The sequence below is a fragment of the Trematomus bernacchii genome, unplaced genomic scaffold, assembly GCF_902827165.1.
Source record: "Trematomus bernacchii unplaced genomic scaffold, fTreBer1.1, whole genome shotgun sequence".
Taxonomy (NCBI): domain Eukaryota; kingdom Metazoa; phylum Chordata; class Actinopteri; order Perciformes; family Nototheniidae; genus Trematomus; species Trematomus bernacchii.
This window is the reverse complement of record NW_022987656.1, coordinates 8,225,241-8,243,482: the sequence shown is the minus strand read 5'-3', so window position 1 is coordinate 8,243,482 and position 18,242 is coordinate 8,225,241. Positions and strand designations below refer to the sequence as shown.

The 18,242-nt window shown below is 41.2% G+C and overlaps 1 protein-coding gene across 1 annotated transcript in view; it reads right to left on the bottom strand.

Annotated features, from left to right (window-relative positions):
* gabrr2a (gamma-aminobutyric acid type A receptor subunit rho2a) overlaps positions 1-18,242 on the bottom strand; it is a 73,401-nt gene that overhangs the window by 15,523 nt on the left and 39,636 nt on the right. The window contains exons 3-6 of the mRNA XM_034135270.1: positions 15,464-15,531; positions 10,702-10,925; positions 8,748-8,830; positions 3,143-3,283 (exon numbers count right to left, since the gene is read on the bottom strand). Of these exons, the coding sequence (XP_033991161.1) occupies positions 3,143-3,283; positions 8,748-8,830; positions 10,702-10,925; positions 15,464-15,531 (516 nt within the window). The remainder of the gene's footprint in view (positions 1-3,142; positions 3,284-8,747; positions 8,831-10,701; positions 10,926-15,463; positions 15,532-18,242) is intronic.

The window sequence follows — 18,242 nt, the reverse complement described above, 5'->3', positions numbered from 1 at the left end:
TGCATCACTGCAAGCCTTTGCCCTAATGTCTAGGGAATTGGGACGAGTTATGGCCTTATTGGTGCAGACTCGTCACCAGTTTGGCCTGCTCAGTCACCACTGTGTGCCAGTCGAGCCAGGGGAGCTGTTTGGGGAGCGTGCTGCCCAAGCTAGGCGGACAAGGCAGCAGCTTTCGGGTCTTCATAGGCCTGTGCCCACTCCCAGCAGGCCCAGGGGCCCCTCTACCAGCCACACTCAGCCACCAGCTTACAGTGGTGGTCTGCGCAGGTCCCAGCGGCCCACTCATCTGCCTCCCGGGGGCTTTTGTGCCCCCGGTCGCCGGCCTTCTAGGTGGCCTCGTGCCTCAGAGCCTTACCGGCGCCCCCCAGCCAGTCTGCGCGCCATCCCGGTCTCAAGTGGCCCAGGATACGGCGCGCCTCTTCTCTCACGTAGCCCGGTTGGGCCTAACAGTGAGCACCAGAAAGAGTTGTCTGGACCCTTCCCAACAGGTCACTTACCTGGGGATGGTCCTAGACTCGGTCGCCATGAGGGCCTACCTGACACCTCGTCGTGTGGACGACATTTCCCACCTTCTTCCCATCTTCAGGCCGGGCAAGATGGTGCCTGATATTCAGTTCCTCCGGCCCTTGGGCAGACTGGCGGCTGCCTCAGCCGTTGTGCCCTTAGGCCTGCTGTCGTTGCGCCCCATGCAGATGTGGCTGAACAGCCTTCACTTGGGCGCCAAGTGGCACAGGCACAGGGAAGTCAGGGTGTCGCAGCGTTGCCTCCACTCTCTGTCACGCTGGAGGGGCAGGGCCTATCTCCTGATGGGCGTGCCCATGGGTGCCAGCCCATCCCGCCAGGAGACTGTCACCGTAGGTGCAGGTCTCTCAGGGTGGGGTGCAGTGCGGCAGGGCAGGACTGTTCAGGGTCAGTGTTCTGCCCAGGAGGGTGCACGCCATGTCAATGTGCTAGAGCTTCGGGCTGTGCAGCTTGCACTCACACACTTTCTACCCCAACTGGGGGGCAAGCATGTGCTTGTTCCTTGGGACAACATGTACACTGTTGCCCAGACAGCAGTCCCTTCTAGATAGTGGACGTTCTCACTCCACTCTGAGAGTGTATGTGGCTGCTATTTCTCCCCAACATGTTTGGGTCGACGGCGCCACGGTGGGGTGCCACAGGTCCGTGTCCCTCTTCCTGAGAGGGGCTTTACGGCAGCATCCCCCTAGCACCCCGAGGGCTCCGGCTTGGGACCTAACCCTGCTGCCGGATGCCCTGTCATCTCCTCCCTTCGAGCCCCTGGCCCAGCTGGGGCCTAAGTGGCTGCCCACGAAGGCAGCATTTCTGCTTTCCATAGCCTCAGGGAAGCGAGTTGGGGAGTTGCATGTCCTCTCCATAAGCGATACATGCCCGAGGTGGGACTCTCAGGTGTTGCCCTTTGGGCAAATGTGGCATTCCAGCCCAAGGTGCTTCCACAAACCCACTTCAATCAGCCTGCCCAGCTGGCACACTTTGACATTCAGGAGAACGGCACGTCAAAGTTGCTTTGCCCTGTGGGTGCCCTAAGGGCGCGTATATCGATGCTACTGCCTGTATACGGCAGTCGGAGCAGCTCTTTGTTTGCCATAGCGGCACTAAAAGAGGTTTGGCCCTCTAAACAGCGGCTGCCCCACTGGGTTGTCGATACCATCTCACATGCCTATGGGGCCAGTGGCCGCCCCCTGCCAGCAGGGCTGAGATTCCACTCTACAAGGAGCATCTCAACATCTTGCGCCCCTGGAGACCATCTGCGCCGCGGCGTCGTGGGCGTCTTCTGGCACATTCTCCAGGTTTTATCGGGTTAATGTCGCCACTCCCCATCTTTGGGCGTGGTCCTTTTGCCGAGCTCCGCTGCTTCCAGTGGTGAGCAAGGTCTTGGATTCTTCATGACATTGTTGGTATAAGTCATCCAGTGCTAAGCACCGCCTCTGGCGGTCAGTAGGGACGAAATAGAACGATAGTTACGTCTGTAACTACGGTTCTATGAGTCCCGGATGACCGCCAGAGTATCTTGTCTCTCAGAATTCTTGTGTGCTCGCGAGAAGATTCTGGGAACAGATCCTCTGACGACACCGGCATATGTAGCCGGTGTCACGTGGGTCACAGGTGACTTTGTTGTTATTTGGTACTCGAGCTGCGCATGCGCGCGATGGACATATCCAGTGCTAAGCACTGCCTCTGGCGGTCATCCGGGACTCATAGAACCGTAGTTACAGACGTAACTATCTATTTATTCTGTGTTTTCTCTGTGCCAGGTGCCAGATCGTTTCGACCCTTATGATACTTGTCAGCCAGTTGTTATCTGAGCTACAGTGAATTTAAGTTAGTTATTTGTAAAGTCATTTATTGGAGTCCTTGCTTTACATGAGTGTTTGTATTGCCTTGCTTATCACCTTAAGTAAATTCCTTTTTTGAACCATCTTTTGTCAGGAGTCGTGCATTTGGGTCCTATCATTTTCGTGTGTGCCCCAGTGGTAACATAGAGGGATGACCATGGTGTCAAAATATCCGCAATATTTATGTTTGTTGACTGTAGACCTTTATTTGTTCACTTATTTTATGTTATTTTTAAAATACTGTTACTTATTGTTACCACCTTGATGTGTAACTTTAATTGTGTAATTTCTTTTGTTTATATTTTATGCATGCCTCTTAATTAATATTTTTCTCTTTTGCCTCTATACTTTTGCTGTAATGTACATTTCCCCTCTGTTGGAAGAATAAAGGTATTCTGATTCTGACATGGTTATTTGGGACACAATAATTAGTATAATATCCTGATATTGCACGCAAGAACAACGTCTAACAAGAACCATTCACAAATGAAGACATAACCTCATGTCTGAGCTTTTTATGCATGTCTTTGTGTTTGTGTGCGTGTAAGCTAAAAATAAGATATTTTCTTTCAGGAGACGATGGAGACCAAAAAGAGTTCAAAGAAAGTTAATATTTACAAGCCAATTCAAAACTATGAAAATCAAGAAAATAGAAAATAATGACTGTGTTTAAGAGAGACTGGAAATATATGTGTGTGTGTGTGTGTGTGTGTGTGTGTGTGTGTGTGTGTGTGTGTGTGTGTGTGTGTGTGTGTGTGTGTGTGTGTGTGTGTGTGTGTGTGTACCCGTGCTGCTGTAGAAGGCCAGGCGAGACGTGGTGTGGAACTTCTGGATGAGGAACTGAGACAGAGAGATCCTGTCGTCGGTGCTCAGAGACTCGTCCCCGCTCTTCCAGTACAGCATCAGATCTTCATCTGTGTAGGCATCTGGACACCACAGCAACCAATCAGATTCACTCTTAGACGCAATAACGCATCTCCAACAAAGCTCCTAATAAATGGCTCATAACAAATTGTTGTCCATTTTTATGAAACAGCCTTTCAGAAGTAAACTATTTTTCAGTTCCAACTGCTATGTCATTTATGAGCTCATTCCCTTCTATTAATTTAAACATATCAATATATTTAAACATGAGACTTTATAACCATTTTGATATCTGAATGTCCTTTTTTTTGTGTTGGGACACTATTATGCTCATTTTCATGTGTGGGAGAGAAACTCCCTCTGGAGGGAACACAGGGATTTTAGCCTTGTTTGCAGACCATTTACATGCACAAAAACCTATATAACACTTTACAGGGAAGCAGGCAGTGGCGGCTCCAGAGTATCTTTGTTGGGTAATCTATGGTAGGCCTAACCCATACAGTGGTGGGGCTCAAGTCATTATTTGCAATGTAATTACATACACGCTATATCGCCCCCCTTGACAGTGAAACGCCACGCGTGAGGTTTAGATTAGTTTAGATTAATCAGCAAAATTACATAGAGAGCAACAGGTGTGAGTTAAACCAGTGGTTCTCAACTGGTCAAGCCTCAGGACCCACTTTTTTCCTTCGTCAATAAATCGCGACCCAAAGATATAATACCCAAAAAAGTGCACTAATATATGCTTCTCAGCATCCACTTAAGTAAAGTGAAGTACAGTGCATACATTTTCAGTAAATGTAGTCCATGGGAATAAACCCACATCCTCAACATTGTTTGTGCCATGCAAGGCAGATGATATCCCTTCACAGAACTACAGTATGCTTTTTAAACAAGTTTAAACTGATGATGGTCATCCAAATTGAACTGTATGAAAGAAAAAGGCACATTTGTCTTGTAGTAAATAAAAAGGGCGACCTGGAGCCAATCCTGCAATTTCCCCACAGGTGAAAGAGTTGACATGCTGAAAACCCAACCTCTGCAGGGGGGTCTGGGGGGATTATCCCCCAGGAGATTTTTTGAAATACTAACATAAAATACACATTCTGGTACTCTCTTGAGAAGAAAAAAAAAAATCTATTACTACACGACATATTGAAAACAAATTACTGCCATTTTAGTTTTTTGTTACTTTGTTCTGAAAGCTGAACCTGCTGCTCCTCAATCCGTGTATCTACCGTCCATTTGTTTTTCTTTATTAAACAAGTAAACGGAAGAGCGTCTGAGAGGCGTTTTTGCTAAATGGTCTAATGGTCATTGGAGCGAGGGGTGGGGCGAAACTCACGGAAGTGATTTCAAAACAAAAGCACTCGTGTGCTTGGAACGGTGATAATATTATAAACAAGGGGAAACAAGGGGAATTTAGCGATCACAACGAAATCGGCCCAGACACATATTGAGTCCAGAAAATGAATGTTATTACGGGCTATAAATATAATAAGCCTGTGTCTAAAATGGACAACATTGTTAGGAGATTTAAACTACTGTATGCAGCGATTCTGCACTGCGGTCAACTCAGCCGTCTCTCGAGTTTGTTATTATTTTTTCTGCCATTAGTTCTTCTTGAGATTGACACTGTTGGACTCAGTAATAGTGAAACTACTCCCACAAATACAATGAAGTACTTTTACTGTGTACTTTTTGAGTAATCCTCTGTCAATGTCCCCTCCTGAGTACAAGAATGCATGTTTCTTTGCTATTTTGAATCAGCGTTAAAACACCTTTCTTCATGAGACTTATATTGTTGGAAAGAGTATTTTAAGAGGATATGGTAGACATGATATCAGCAATACTTCCAGTCAGTACTCCAGCAGCAGCATTTGCACCCCTTGGGCTGGTCACAACTATCCTTCAGCAAAGTAACAAACCCTTGTGACTCTTGTTGGCCTCTTATGAAGCTGCTGTCTTTTAAATATGATTATTTCTCTGCTTCTAGTTCATTCCTCTCAGATTCTTACATCAGTCCCAGTCATTGCATGTCAGTCAACAGAGCTTCGAAAAATGTGTCCAATTCAACAAAATGTTTTTTTGTGAGTGAAGGCCAGAGCTAAATTATAGATTGTTTGATTGTGTAATTACAAGGTGAGAGAAAATAAATGGAAGTGTGCTGGAGGCGTTGACTGGGACTGATGGAAGGATGAGGCTGATGAGACTGAAGAATCTGCGAGGAACGAACTAGCGGCTGAGAAATAATCATATATTAAAAGACAGCAGCATCATAAGAGGGCAACCATGTGACAGAGTGTGTTACTTTGCTGAAGGATAGTTGTGACCAGCTATCCATTCCAGGCCAGACTCTAAAGACTTTCCAAGGTGTGAAAATGCTGCTGCCGGAGGACTGACTAGAAGTATTGCTGATATCATGTCTACCATATCCTCTTAAAATACTCTGTCCAACAATATCAGTCTCAGGAAGAAATGTTTTTTTAATGCTTATTAAAAAAAAAAACATGCATTCTTGTACTCAGGAGGGGACATTGACAGAGGATTACTGGAAAAGTACACAGTAAGTACTTCATAGTAGCTACTTGTGGGGGTATAGTTTCACTAGTACTGAGTCCAACAGGATCAATCTCACGAAGAACTAACCCTAACCCTAACCCTAACCAACACAAAATAATTCCCTCATCAAACTTAGCAGAAGTGGCTTGATTTTGTTCTCAGCAGGGGACTTTGACAGAGTATTTCTAAAAAATACACAGTAAAAGTACTTCAATGTATTGTTAGTAGTAGGCTAAGTAATACAAAGTAAAACATTATCAATTTCATTAAGAACTAATGGTAACATTTTATTTTTATCATTCATCAAAGCCAGCAGAAAACATGCATTATGTACTATGGAGGGGACTCTGACAGAGGATTACTCACAAAGTACACAGTAAAAGTACTTTATTTTATTTCTGGTAGCAGTCAAACTAGTACCGAGTCCAAGAGTGTCAGTTTTATGAAGAACTTGTGATAAATAATATTTGTATCACTCATTGAATATAGCAGGAAGAAAAATGAAGAGCTACTGATTTGAAAAAAAGTGCCCGTAATAACATTAGTTTTCTGGGCTCAAAATGTGTCTTGGCTGTTTTCGTTGTGATCGCTAAATTCACCTTGTTTATAATATTATCACAGTTCCAAGCAAACGAGTGCTTTTGTTTTGAAATCACCGCCCCTCGCTCCTATGACCATTTGACCATTTAGTAAGGTAAAAAGCAAAAAGCAAAAAGGCCTCTCAGACGCTCTTCCGCTTACTTGTGTAATAAAGAAAAGCAAATGGAAGGTAGATACACGGATTCTCCTCACAGAGAGAAGAGGAAAGAGGCTGTGTGAATTACTTTACATTGTGGATAAGGGTGGATAGCCCCCATTGTTCTGTGTGTCAAAATGAAAGACAGCCCACACACCTATCAACCATCAAACCGTGGGGTCTTATTTCATTACGTGTTGATAGAAATCAACACGTAATGTTGTATCCATGGATGTATAAAGAGTAGTTCTACAGCAAAATTATTCTCCGTCGGGACTTCCTGCAACAACACCACGCCGTTATCGTGATTCTGATTGGCCAGAAGACATTAGCAAAGATGTTTTATTGAGAAGACGATCACTATACGTGACAAAAGTTTTCAAAACCGTTTCTAGTCTTCGGCATTTCCAGATCCAAATCAATCTTACTTGCTGCTGTCTGTGCAATTTACTCGGCGCGAGTTGGCACGAGTTGGCAGACTTTTGTTTGCATACTTTAACATAATTTTTCATGGTGGGGCTAAGGTGGGGCTAAGCCATTTCTTGGTATGGCTGTAGCCTACCCCAGCCATACCCTGGAGCCGCCACTGGAAGCAGGACAGGGCTTCTTTAAGTAGTTAACCTGCAGGTACATAGGAACAGCTCTCCATTGTAATCTGTTGGTGGTCCGTCTGTTTTTAGAGTCAAGACATGCATTGACTAGATGAAAATATGTTTTTGACCAGTCTAAGAATCAGTGAAATATGCCCAGAATAGCTGATGGCATACAATGTGCCGGCAGACTTTTATTCACTTGTTTTGTTTGTTTTCATTGGCCATGCATTTTAATAAACCTGCAGCATGGTATGCCATCTGTTCAAGTTTAGAGAAGCTTGTGTTTTCCAGATTACATTGATTTACAATGAATTACTTACTTCACCCATTTATATAGTGGCAGTCTGCCTTTAACTGTATTTCTGCTTAATAAATAAAAGCAGTTAACACGTGTTGTAGTAGCATGACAGTCCACTGTTGGTAATATAGGAATGTATATGTGTGTGTGTCTGTGTGTTTGGGTGTAGCGTGCTAGTTCCCTGTCCTCATTTTGTGTTTTTTTTTCTGGTTTACTGTCTGTCCTCATTTCAAATATCTGTACTGACAGTTTGCGTTAATCCCTATAAACATTCAAAGGGTCCTACCTCTACATGAAGTTAAAAAATAACAGATTATTTATTCTTTGTTTCTACGGATATAACAAGATAAATTAAACAGAATATTAAAGCATGAGTTGACATGTTTCCTGTCATGATCCTATACTTTATCTTTTGCATTGCAGAACAAAACCTTTAAAAAATGTAAATATTTTGAAGCTAAAGCAGAAAATCTTCACATTTAAAGGTGGGGTAGGTAAATTTGAGAAACCGGCTCGAGATCGCTAGAATTTGAAAATACACAACCGGAAAAAATCTGCCACTTCCTTAGAGAGCCCCTCCTCCAACACACACGAACGCGCACATGACCAATGAGGGCACGAGATAAGTTTGTGCACAGATGGAAGGCTGACAGGCAGGTAGGCCATCCAGTTATTTTAGCCGGGCCGGCTAAAATGATTGGTTGTGCTTTTTACAGTATTACGGCTTCCACAGATGACATTCTTTTATGGATTTTTTGTCAAAGCACTTAAGATATTCATTGCTATCGGGATGTTAAGAGCATTCCATGGAATATAACAAAAAGTGTATCTCGAGCCGGTTTCTCAAACTTACCTACCCCACCTTTAAGAATTTGGAACTGTGAAATATTTTTTTATAAAAAAGTAAATTGCTGCCACTTCATTTTCTCTTAACCCACCTACTGTATGGTATTACCTACTTAAATATAATGTTGGATGGTTAAATCTATAGCAAATATACATATTTTAAACCTTTTTTCCTAAGTATTGTGTGTACAAATAATAATTGATAAAGTAACTAGTAAATAAATAATAAATAAACTACATGTATTGGAGTGAAAAGTACGAAATTTGCTCCAAAATGTAGAGTAGAAGTATAAAGTAGTAAAACATGACTAGTACTTCAAATTAAGAACAGTACTTGAGCAAATGTACTTAGTTACTTTCCACCACGGTCTAGTGATGTGGTAGTGATTTGGTCCCCCCCTGAATGGAAGTAAAACCATGTGACCTCTTGTTTTGGTCGGGTCCCTCACAGGAAGAAGCCTTTATGATTTGCGAAGCAGAGAGGGACTCACAGCTCTCCAGCTCCAGGGAGCAGGTCTGAGAGTCCAGAGGGAAGCGGCTGAAGTCCATGTTACAAGCTGCTGTCACTGTCACTCTGTCCAGATGAGACACAGAGACACACAGAGACACACAGTCAACAGGTTGTTACGTCATGATGTCACGCAGTGTCTCAATCTAATCAAACAGTGACTGGAAAAGACCTCCATGATTATCTTTTGTGAGTCTTTTTATTGTTTTCTGTGACCTGGGTAAAAACATCTACTTTATGTTATCTTTGAATCTTTGGCACTGAATGACACATTCATCTGGACAGGGCAGAAACCACAGGTCACACCATGTTCTTCTCTCAACACGTAGGAAGAGTCTGTCTATTTACAGCAAACTGTGATCGGGTTCCCACTCCCGCCTGAACCCACCTCATGTTATAAACTCAGGATCCATTTTTACTTTTTGTATTTAAAAAAAGCTCAATTATTTAACTGTTTCTATTGTTAATATTTGAAGTATTTCTTTGTGTGCATCATCACTCCTCCAGGGGAGTCCATCTTTATTTGTTTATGAGCTTGGACTCTTTTTCTGCAGGGACATTTTATTTCCTCTTAACCTCTGTATTTCAGATCAGTTTTAAACTTGTTAATTATAGAGAACAGAATATCAAGTAGGTTTACACATGCAAGGAATTTGCATTGATGCCTATGTGGCATACATAAACACAGTAAGAGAAATAAAGTAGCAAAAATAGAACTATTATAAAAAGCATTTTAAAATTAAAATTAACAAATATAGAGAAATATTTACATAGACTTCAGACACTTATTGACGTATTTTATGCCTCACAACAAAATATGAAATCTTCTTAAGCTATTGTCACAGACCTTATTTCAGGCATCAAACCAAAAACACATTTAAAGAACGGAAAGTGGTAAATGCTAACTAATTTCTGGGTTTTAGGACTCATTCCTGCACTGCCCTATTTTGTTAAGGGTTTTGCAGTTAGCAGTCTTGTTGATATATTAGAAAAGAGAGAAATGTGTTTTTTTGTGCTATATAACTGTATGTAACTGTTGCTAATAGAAGACTTTACATTAAGTATGACATGCAAACATAACATTTTTGTCGCTCTGAATAAGACTTCATGTGAGCCTTTGCTACCTACAGTACAAACACACATACATAAAACATCACATCCTTGCAAACCAGAATTATTGTATTGAATGTCCAATAGTGAAACAAACAATGTCTTGGCGAGTCCTTAAATTACCAGGGTCTCTTTGAGGATGGAAATTCCTTCTGAAATTACCACTTTACAGACACAAGGTCCCTGTGGCAGCATCACAACAGGGCCTCAGTCTGAAGGAAAATCACTTTGTGTCAACATTGTTTCCAAATGAAACTATTCCAATGAAGTGTTTTATTCCAGAATGTTATTCCTGAGAGAGACCCTGAAGTAGCATTGACATGAAGAATCTCTAATAAGCAGAGACTAGGAAATTCCTTTAGGCTTAGCGGAGCGACCCACTTTATATTAAACAGAAGGAGATAATAAGGCCGCAAAATGAAGACAAAATGAAGGACTTTTACCACAAAGATAGTCCTGTCATGTTTTTCTGACTCATATGTGGTCTAAATCATGGGGAATTTTGAAATCATCTTAAAGTTGATATTTGGCGTCATGGAGTGTTATCTGCTCTTTGTTTCAAGATCAAATAGTGGTTTTGCATGTTAAGCCTACTTAATGAAAATCAAGCTAACAATACAGCACAGCTTACTGCAAACTATGCTTTTAGTTTTAAGCCGATAAAGGACAAAACTTTATGTTTTCTTGGGTATTATTAATACTTGGAATTTAACAGCCAAGAGCAACCATTTAATCATATAATTTCCTATGAGGGAGGTATTCCTATATTATTAATATGCTTCTCTGGGTTCCTGTGACCAACATTCAGACGGTGAAATGCTACACACCTCAAGCTGTAGAGGACATGTCCGTCAGGAAAGACCCGCAGCATGATGTTCTCCGTGGTGGTGTCGTGGATAAAGGACCTCTTGGAGTGGACGAAGAAGACATCAGGGACCCAGATCTTCTTCACCAGACGGCCATCGAACGTCATGCTCTTATTGGTGCTGCTGGTGAACGACAGGCGCTCGTCTTTCCAGTAATGCCTGAGGTACAGGGTCATCGTGAAGTCCTGGTGGGGTTTAAGGAAAGCGGGATTAAATGTGACATCTTTATCTGTGAACCTGGTATTATTTTGTCAAAACAATGACTTAAAGACTCATTATGTCTCTTTTATTTTGAAGTTTCTCAATCTTTGTCATATCTGTTTTTACTTCCTGTCTTTGTTTGTTTTCCGATTTTAATTATCTGTCCTCTTCCATAGAGTTGTGCAGGGATGACATATTTTGGAGGAATTGTAAGCAGTGCAAAGGCTCAGGGGACAAAAAGCTATGGCATTTTTCGATTTTGGGAATTTTGGAGGAAAAGATATCTGGCAAACACTTATACTTACAGGTTTTGATCATAAGTATAATCTCCATATATTAACACCACTTTTTGGATGTTTGAAGCATTAATGCAACGGCAAAAGTGAAAAAGCTAACGTTAGGCTAGAAACAAACTACATAAACATCACATTAAGCAATGCTAAGCTAAAGGTGGCTAATGTCAACTGCCGTTTTTAACCTCTTAACCTGTTAAGCACCAAGCCTGTTTTTCATGTTTCAGGCTCGAAAATGACATGCCCAAAACAAATGACTACAACCTAACTTCTAAAAGGGTTATATGAATAATTTATTTTATCAAAGCAAGGTTACATCTGTGAGTTGGATGTAGAAGTGTCAGAATCAATATAAATGTTTTTTATTTTAAAGAAAATTCAGATTTTACATAGTAAAAAACTGTAAATTATAGTGTCCGTCCAAAAATTATTTTTTACAGATAGTGAAAACTACCCTTGGATGATGGGTTAGTAGACTAAAAGCTTTAGGAATCCAAAGTACAACATAAAATAAGTACCCTGTATCAAGATTGATGCAAAACAAGTGACATTTGACCTTCTTAGAGAGGTTTAGCCAAAACCACCCCACCTCTGAGGTGATTTGGGTGAAAATGTTTTTTTTTTCATATCTCTGGCCCCCCTTGCTCGATTTTGATGGTTGACACCTCCTTCTGACCGTTAGAGCCAATAGAATCGAAGGGGGAGGCCCACATACACACTCATTGTAAAGAGAAAAGGTGGGGGCTGCGCGCATATAATTTTGCATCAGAGTGGACCGATCTCTCCCTCTGACATTTGGAAACTAAAAAGCAGTTTTATTGCTTATGGATTATCAGAAATAATTTCAAAGAGGACACAGATACATTGGATGAACCTATGGATTAACTGCAGCATCGTTTTTTTATCGTTTTAATGCCATTGAAGACCAGTTTTGACCAAGGTAAGCCATGTTAGCGTTTCTAGCTACTTAGCTCCACATGTTATGATGTACGCTTTCGTTTATAGCGTCGCAAATGTTTATCACTGAGTGTTGAGGTTTTTTACACAGATTCAGTGTCTCCAGGACACCAAAAACGAGTGGTTGGCTGTGCATCTAGGATAAGTAATAAGGGAGTTATTGTGAGTTTAAGTGCCGTTTTAGGTTACATTTTTTAGCTCGTGGCTAATTCAGAGGCTGAGTGCTAGCATTGTGGGGTTTTTTTGGAAAAAAAAATTAAAAAGATCAGTTAGCTGAGTTTCTTCCCGTTACATGGATATAAAACATTCATAGTTTTATTAACCTGTTAAGCACCGAGCCTGTTTTTCATGTTTCAGGCTCGAAAATGACATGCCCAAAACAAATGACTACAACTTAACTTCTAAAAGGGTTATATGAATAATTTCTTTTATCAAAGCAAGGTTACATCTGTGAGTTGGATGTAGAAGTGTCAGAATGAATATAAATGTTTTTTATTTTAAAGAAAATTCAGATTTTACATAGTAAAAAACTGTAAATTATAGTGTCCGTCCAAAAATTATTTTTTACAGATAGTGAAAACTACCCTTGGATGATGGGTTAGTAGACTAAAAGCTTTAGGAATCCAAAGTACAACATATAATAAGTACCCTGTATCAAGATTGATGCAAAACAAGTGAAATTTGACCTTTTTAGAGAGATTTAGCCAAAAACCCCCACTTCTGGGTGTTAAGGTTACATTTTTTAGCTCGTGGCTAATTCAGAGGCTGAGTGCTAGCATTGTGCGTTTTTTTTTTTTTTTTAAATTAAAAAGATCAGTTAGCTGAGTTTCTTCCCGTTACATGGATATAACACATTCATAGTTTTATTCAATATTAAGATTCCTTAGACGTTGTTTCCTGCAAATGACGCGTTTATCCGCCCGGTACTGGGCGGAAGGTGCGTAACAGGTTAAATATTAAGATTCCTTAGACGTTGTTTCCTGCAAATGACGCGTTTATCCGCCCGGTACCGGGGGGGGCCGTGCGTAACAGGTTAAGCCCTGAGCCTGTTTTTCAGGTTTCAGGCTCGAAAATGCCACTAACACAACAAAGACTATATCTTCACTTCTAAAAGGGGTAAATTAATTATCTTTTTTCTCAAAGCAAGGTTACATCTGTGAGTTGGATGTAGAAGTGTCAGAATCAATATAGATGTTTTTATTTTAAAGTAAATTCATATGGAACATAGTAAAAACATGTAAATTCTAATCTCCGCCTAAAAAAGCCCATTACTTATAGTGAAAACCACCCTTGAATGATGGGTTAGTAGACTAAAAGCTTTAGAAATTCAAACTATAACATATAATAAGTACCCTGTATCAAGATTGATGCAAAACAAGTGAAATTTGACCTTTTTAGAGAGGTTGATCTGGTGCTACACATTAATAGTTTCATAAATGTTAAGAAGCCCTGAGACATTGTCTCAAAAAAAAAAAGTGGGAGGGGTCCAATGGGGGGATCACCGTGCTTAAGAGGTTAAAACCCCGGGCCTTAAAACCCCTGCCGAAGGCGGCTTACAGGCCTCGGTGGCAGCGGTGGGGGGAGCGGTAAGCCTACACGCTCAGCCGCCAGGGTCATCACCGCCGGGAAGTCCAGCCGCGCAGACCTGTGTGCTGGACCCTCCTGGCCGTCTGTCATGTGGGTATATATTAATGCTGCCCATTATGGACACAAGCAATTTTCACCCATGTATTAATTATATGTTTTAAATTTGATAACGCCAATGTGTTTCCCATCCCCTAAACCTCCAGGGATGTACACAGTTGAATAACTTCTAATTATGGGAAATAAGAAAACGTCTTTTAAAACTACAATTCCTAGTAGAGACGTGCCATAGAACATGTTGCGAAACACAATAGCCAGCATGTGTAGGGGGGGGGGGTGGACACGTTCGAGTCCTGTTTTGGATAGTGTGCCGTGGATGGGCGTCATTCCATTTCAAAGAGCTGTTTGATGCTCGGCGTAACCTTGGCGCACTGCCACTCCAACATAGTCCCAAACGATAGCTGAGGATTATGGGTAGTGTAGTGTCTTCGGCCATCCTAAACTCCGAAAAAACTATTTGTTTCTCCGAATCGAAGGGGAAAAACACAAAAGCATTGTACACCATTTAAACCAATCCATGTTGTTTAATTAACAAGGATAAACTGATGTTTTTTAGTGGATGAGTACTGCAGATATCACTGTAAAATCATTTGACAGTGAGGTGAATACTTCCGGTTTTATTATGAAAACTTCGAGACCGGAAATACTGTTTTCACCCCGTGAGGGTTGACGCCAACTTTACATGGACGCTGCCGTCAATAGAAATTAATAGGGGGAAAGACGTAGTATACACGTTCTCCTGGCGAGACCTCAAATAATCTTCGTAATATCTATCAAACTATAGATCCTACACATCCACTGGACGTAGATTCTAAAAGTACAACAGCCCAGGAGACAAAAATCTACTGGAAGCGTCACAGCCCTGTCGATCTCAAAGGCTTATGGGAAAATAAAAATATCTGTTGCTGTTAGTAGAAGTCACTTCAAGATAGAACATGTAATTAACTGAAGTGTCATCACCATTCTATCTGCAAGACATCTAGCCTTGAAAGCATTGGAAAACGGTAAAGACCACAGCAACAAAGACACATAATGACCGGTTGTTACATTGATTTTGAGATGTGACTCATTAATTAAAGCCTGTTATGGCTCCAGTTAACTGACGTCAATCGAACTGCATACACACATCCTCAGGTGGGAACCTCCAGGATTGTGGTCGAATATCTTTTTCAACGGAGTGAAATGACCGGGAAGTCTCTAGGTGCCAGCCATGCTAGGAGCTGTTAGAATCCTTTATGATAGGAAAGGAGCCTAAATGCTTCCTTTGCTATCTCCTCTAGCATAGTATACACTGGACCATCCTTTAGGAAAGGAAAGGAGATAATGCTGTCCCACAAGTTATACATATATTACATAAAGTATTATTTAATGAATAACTCTCAATGGGATTCATGTCAATTAATACAAGTGTATCGCAGGTCTCATACTATGACCTGCATCATCTTTAAAGTTCTGTCACATTGTATACAGCTCTCAAATATCCAAAGGTTTAATCGGCATATTATGCACAAAAGCTTCAGTGTAGGTGTTGGCAATCCCAAGCTCCTCCAACAAAGCAACATAAAGATATAAAAAGTAAAATACATAAATAGTTCTAGAAAGGTTTTAATAAACACAGGCTTTCTTACCATATCAACCTCAGAGATGCTGTCTAAGCTCTCCACCTGAACGTCCACTCCCACAGGGATGGCAGGTCCTGCAACACAAAGAGCATAAAGAAGATTAGAACAGTGGGCCACCTTCTCCCACTCAGATCACAGTGGAGTGCTTTAGACATTTAATTTCCTTCCAATAAAACCTGGTTATGGCTCTTTTCAATAAATCTTCAATAGGATATGAAAGTCTGCCTGATATTCAGTTGCTCTTTGGTATTGCCTATACTTCAATCGTTGAAAGAACCTGAACATCTTTCTCTGACTATTCTGCAATCTTCTATTTTGATATGGGAAGCCAATAAGTCAAATGTCTCTAACATTTTTCAACATTAACATTAATTTACATTAATATGAGGAGGTGAAGGATTGCAATTAATTCCTATTTACTCAAATATATGCAGGGACATTTAGTCTCTGCTTCTGTCCTATTTTAGGATAGGCAGCTATATATACAGCAGCTAGGGAGAAGTGTGGGGTTTCATTCTGGGACTTGAACCGACAAACCTCTGGTTCCCATGCCAATTTCCAAGAGACTAAGCTACACTCCAGACATTCAGTGATATTATCTAATAATAGAACCACCTTTACTTTTCTTTATCAATATGATTCCTAATTCCTGAATTAAAATGTTTTAAACAGCAGGGGAAACATTCCGTCATTGTGTTTTTGTATATATGAGAGACTCAATCAATCAATCAATGTTTATTTATATAGCCCAATATCACACATGTTACATTTGTCTCAGTGGACTTCACAGTTTGTACAGAATATCAGTATGACAATACAACACCCTCTGTCCTTGGACCCTCACATCATACAAGGAAACACTTCCAAAGAAACCCCACAGAGAGTCAGGCAGGACCACAGAGACAGGTTCAGCCACGACTCGAAATCCAGGACTCAGGATGCAGGACTCAGGATCCAGGACTCAGGATGCAGGACTCAGGATCCAGGACTCAGGATGCAGGGCTCAGGATCCAGGACTCAGGATGCAGGACTCAGGATCCAGGACTCAGGATGCAGGACTCAGGATCCAGGACTCAGGATCCAGGACCACAGATTCAAAATGTTTGCTGAATAATAAAATATGTATTCAGAGCTTAAGCTTTGAGCCTTGCCTCTTCTTTTCCTGCAGACATTTTTGATGCTTGAATGTCTGACATTGACTTGTCCAACCCTTATCTAAAGCAATGCAAAGTATCTGCATATCATATCATTGTTTTTAATTATTTGAGTAATTTCTTTACATAGTTCAAATATTTGTGATTTTGTACATAGATATACGTCTAGAGCAGCGGTTTTCAAAGTGTGAGGCGCGCCTCCCCTGGGGGGCGCCAGAGAGCTTCAGGGGAGGCGCAGCGTGAGAAAAAAAACAACGAGAAAAAGACAAGTAAAGTGACACTTGCACACTTTTGGCTGTCTGTGGAGACCGAGTTCCCCCACCTCGCCAAAAGGGCTGTAAAAGTGCTCATTCCCTTCACCTCCACCTACCTGTGTGAGTGCGGGTTTTCCGCATTGACTTTGATCAAAAGCAAGTGCCGGTGTTGTGCCAAATTATGCACCCCCGTCATGAAATGCCCCCCTTGTCACGGGAACGCGCATTTCTAAATGACACGTTTACACCTTAAAACGATGTTTAAAACGAAAAGTAAACGTTCAGGGTTTTTATTAATGGTAATTTTCAGACTGTGAGTTGTTTAGTGGTAGCTCATATAGTCTTGATTGTTGTGGTTAAACTTTTCGCTCCGTATTTGATGGTAGTGGTGTCGAAATTCATTCGTCACTTCCTTTTCAAAAATTTTTTTAAATCTTTTTTTTTTGTTATTATTGTTACGTCCTGTCTGTATACACGTGCTTTAAAATGTATTGTTTAATTTTACATATTTGTCACATAATAATCAAAATATATGTTTACAAATGTTACATAGTCTTTGTCAGCATATTTTTAAGGGGGGCATGACAGGGGGGCATAATTTGGCACAACACCGGTCAAGGCTGCAGCCAGAGGATGATCGTTTATTCCTGTGTGCATCAAAGACGCAGACTCATTGTTCCCACTAAAGTAGGGGTGAGTGTAATAAGGAGGCACAGTTAACGTTCAGTGTGTTGCCGGGAGCATATAAGGATGTATCCACGATGTTGAAACTGTAAAAAATGTTTAAAAAATATGTGTTGAGAACACGGCGTGCGAAAAATATACGGGTCGTGCTACAGCTAAATGTTCCTGTCCTCTGTAAGAAGGTGTCGGCGACTGGCATGCAAGGAAGAACGGCTGTCCACAGGCTGTTCCAACTGTAACAACTTTATTAACTTCCAGGGTAGTGAATTGAACATGCAATTGTAATTGGGTGTGTGGTATATTTTCATGCACGGACACGCATGTTCCACAACACACAAACTGAACAACACTCAATTGTCCGATCGCTACCACTGTCCTTGCGATCTTGTTATAACAACAAAGTGCACGTTACTGATGCAATATGGTTGAGACCATTCGGGCTTATTCTGGGGTGCAAGGAATAGTCCAAGTAGTGGGGAAGTTTTATACAATATGTTTAAAACATAAAGATAAAAAGGTTTAAAAAAGTTATTGTTTAATGTTTTAAGGAGGTGATGCTACTCAGCCAATCAAATGGGTGCAGTCAGTGAGTCAGCACGATAGATTCAAACACACACACAGATACGAGACAAGAGGAGAGAAACAGTCTTCATTTTCTCTTACTGGACCTCTTTGAAATGCAATTGAATACCC